Raw genomic sequence first — 2,500 nt, 5'->3', positions numbered from 1 at the left:
TAACCCGTTCTAATGTTGTTGTTTTTTTTTTTACAAGTTTGGCAATCACTGAAGCGTCAGCTCTGCCAGGTAGTTTTCTAGCATCTTCGACATCGATTCTGGTAAAAGAAAAAAATAAGCAGCCCTAAATATAGCTGGTTCTTTCGAGCGTACCTGTACAATGCGCCGATGCGAATGGCTACATGCAGGACGATGCTGTCTTGGAATTCCTTACAAAATATTAAGTTTAGAGATCTATATATGGGATAACATATACACCAAAAGAGACATCACGAGGTGATAAAATGAGCCATCTTCACCACTTAACAAAAAGTCAGAGAAGGCTGAATGAAAACAGTTTGTCCACCAATGTGAAATGTATCCTTTACGCCACTGTGCATGCGTGATAGGCATGTGGAAATTAGATTTGTGACTAAAGCATGTTAGAGGAAACTTTGAATTGTTTATACTACGAGGCTAGCATCTCGTTATCATGCCATCTTAGGCCTATTTGATTCCTGTCGTCAGTTTTCCGGTTTTGAAAGTATTCTTGTTTTCTGAGTTAAACTCGAACTTCACTTACCATTTTTTTGGAAATTCCAGCGTGACATCATCGCCAACCAGCACAAATGGCGCCCAGTGCTTTATAGCGCAATACTGCTTTGACTCTCGGAGAGATTTCATTGCTTGTTGAAGAGCTGTACTTGCGCTTTTTCCATCTACCAGGTGCTGGTAGAAGCTCCTCATGAACAGCAACGTTACCTCGTCATCAATTGCCCAGAGTGACACCAAAACAGACCGAGCTCCAGCACACAGGAAAGCCCTTGCAATTCCCACCACTCCCTCAGATTTCACTTCTCCCCGGCCACTGTGACAACAGCTCAGCACAACTAGTCTTGCTCGAAGAGAAATTGTCTGAACATCCGACATTTTCAAAATGAAGTCTTCCTCTTCAGGAATTGGCGATTTCCGTTCGGTATTTGGGGCTAAAGCAATTTCTCCCGTTTTTTGGAATCCATGTGCTGCAATGTGAACTAACGCAACTGATTTCATACTTTTCAGCACCTCAGATTTCGTGGCACTTTTTCCAGTCAGCGGTGTTGTCTGCAGAAGTTGTCCAATCATCTCTACTTCTTGTTTTGCGCACGGAAGCTGTTCCAAAATGGGCTCCCCTTTCTTGTTAGTAACTTCTTTCAACCACGGATCACCTACAAGCAGTGCTCCAGTCTTACTGTGGAAGTCTTCAGGTGCACCAACGATCACATTAAAAGCGGTCAACGAGGGAACGGTGCGGATCCTGATAGATTCACTCAATGCAGAATATGGAGCCAAGCAAAATGGTCCATCGGGAACAACGATTAACTCATTTCCTTGGAGCAAGTCTGCAATTGGCCCGAGTAAGACATCATACAACGGCTGTAAAGAGTTAACGGAGGATGAGGATGGTAGAACTGTTTTCTCAGTGGTAAGTTTTTTGCTGTAAGACAGGTCACTGCGGAGTGGATCCAAAGAACGATTCTCGCATTTCGCACCATCCCTCACACCGATCCCTTTGAAACTAGTTTCCATCAACAAATCAGCACTTCCATTCGCTATTTCGTTTTGCCGAAAGCTGATCTTGCTGCCTTTTCGTAGCACCCAAAACGTGATCTTGTTCTGGTCAAGTGCCACAAAAACGGCTTGTGATGGTAAAAGCTCTGATGCAGCTGTAAGAGTTTGATTCGGAGCAAAAGCAGAAAATGACGGAAACTCAATGTCGTATTGATCTTTCAAAATATCCATCAAAGCCTGTGCTCGACCTTTCTCAGCTGCATACAAAGCTTCTTCAATCTCTCCATTCTTCAAAAGTGTCCTCCACAGAGCAGTGTATGACACGCGATAAGAATCACGAAAACTTATTTTCCATTCATCTTCTGACTTCAGACTACTCCTTGTTTCATCAAAATGTTTTACACTTAAACGATAGCAACTGAGTGCATAACTGAAGGAACCCAACAATTCATGATCACGCCCTTGCAAATACCACGCTTTTCCCTCTGCTGGACAGTCTCCAATTTCCTTGAAAATACTAAGACTGTGCTCATGGTACTCCATGGCTTCCTTAAAATGACCTAGACTAAGATAGGCATTTCCCAGATTTCCATAGGCTGATCCCTCCCCAGCCCTATTACCTACTTCTTTAGCAATACTAAGATGTTTTTCGTAGTACTCGATGGCTTGTTTAAAATTACCTAGATTGCAATAGGCATTTCCCAGATTTCCATAGGCTAATCCCTCCCCAGCCCTATTACCTACTTCTTTTCCAATACTAAGATGTTTTTTGCAGTACTCAATGGCTTGTTTAAAATTACCTAGACTAAGATAGCCATTTCCCAGATTTCCATAGGCTGATCCCTCCCCAGCCCTATCCCCTACTTCTTTTTTAATACTAAGACATTTTTTATCGTACTCAATGGCTCGTTTAAAATTACCTAGACTATGATAGGCATTTCCCAGATTTCCATAGGTTGATCCCTCGCCA

The 2,500-nt window shown here is 42.6% G+C and overlaps 2 protein-coding genes across 3 annotated transcripts in view; both read right to left on the bottom strand.

The window, feature by feature from the left end:
• Positions 1-2,500, bottom strand: part of LOC138045437 (uncharacterized) — a 101,611-nt gene that overhangs the window by 36,136 nt on the left and 62,975 nt on the right. The window lies entirely within an intron of this gene.
• LOC138045432 (tetratricopeptide repeat protein 28-like) overlaps positions 1-2,500 on the bottom strand; it is a 12,010-nt gene that overhangs the window by 880 nt on the left and 8,630 nt on the right. For both annotated transcript variants that reach the window (XM_068891941.1, XM_068891942.1), the window contains exons 3-4: positions 563-2,500; positions 1-98 (exon numbers count right to left, since the gene is read on the bottom strand). The exon at positions 1-98 is cut by the window's left edge and continues 880 nt beyond it; the exon at positions 563-2,500 is cut by the window's right edge and continues 1,814 nt beyond it. In XM_068891941.1, coding sequence (XP_068748042.1) covers position 98; positions 563-2,500 — 1,939 coding nt within the window. In that variant the 3' untranslated portion in view covers positions 1-97. The remainder of the gene's footprint in view (positions 99-562) is intronic.

The sequence above is a fragment of the Montipora capricornis genome, chromosome 4 (assembly GCF_036669925.1).
Source record: "Montipora capricornis isolate CH-2021 chromosome 4, ASM3666992v2, whole genome shotgun sequence".
Classification (NCBI taxonomy): domain Eukaryota; kingdom Metazoa; phylum Cnidaria; class Anthozoa; order Scleractinia; family Acroporidae; genus Montipora; species Montipora capricornis.
This window is presented reverse-complemented; position numbering and strand designations above follow the sequence as displayed.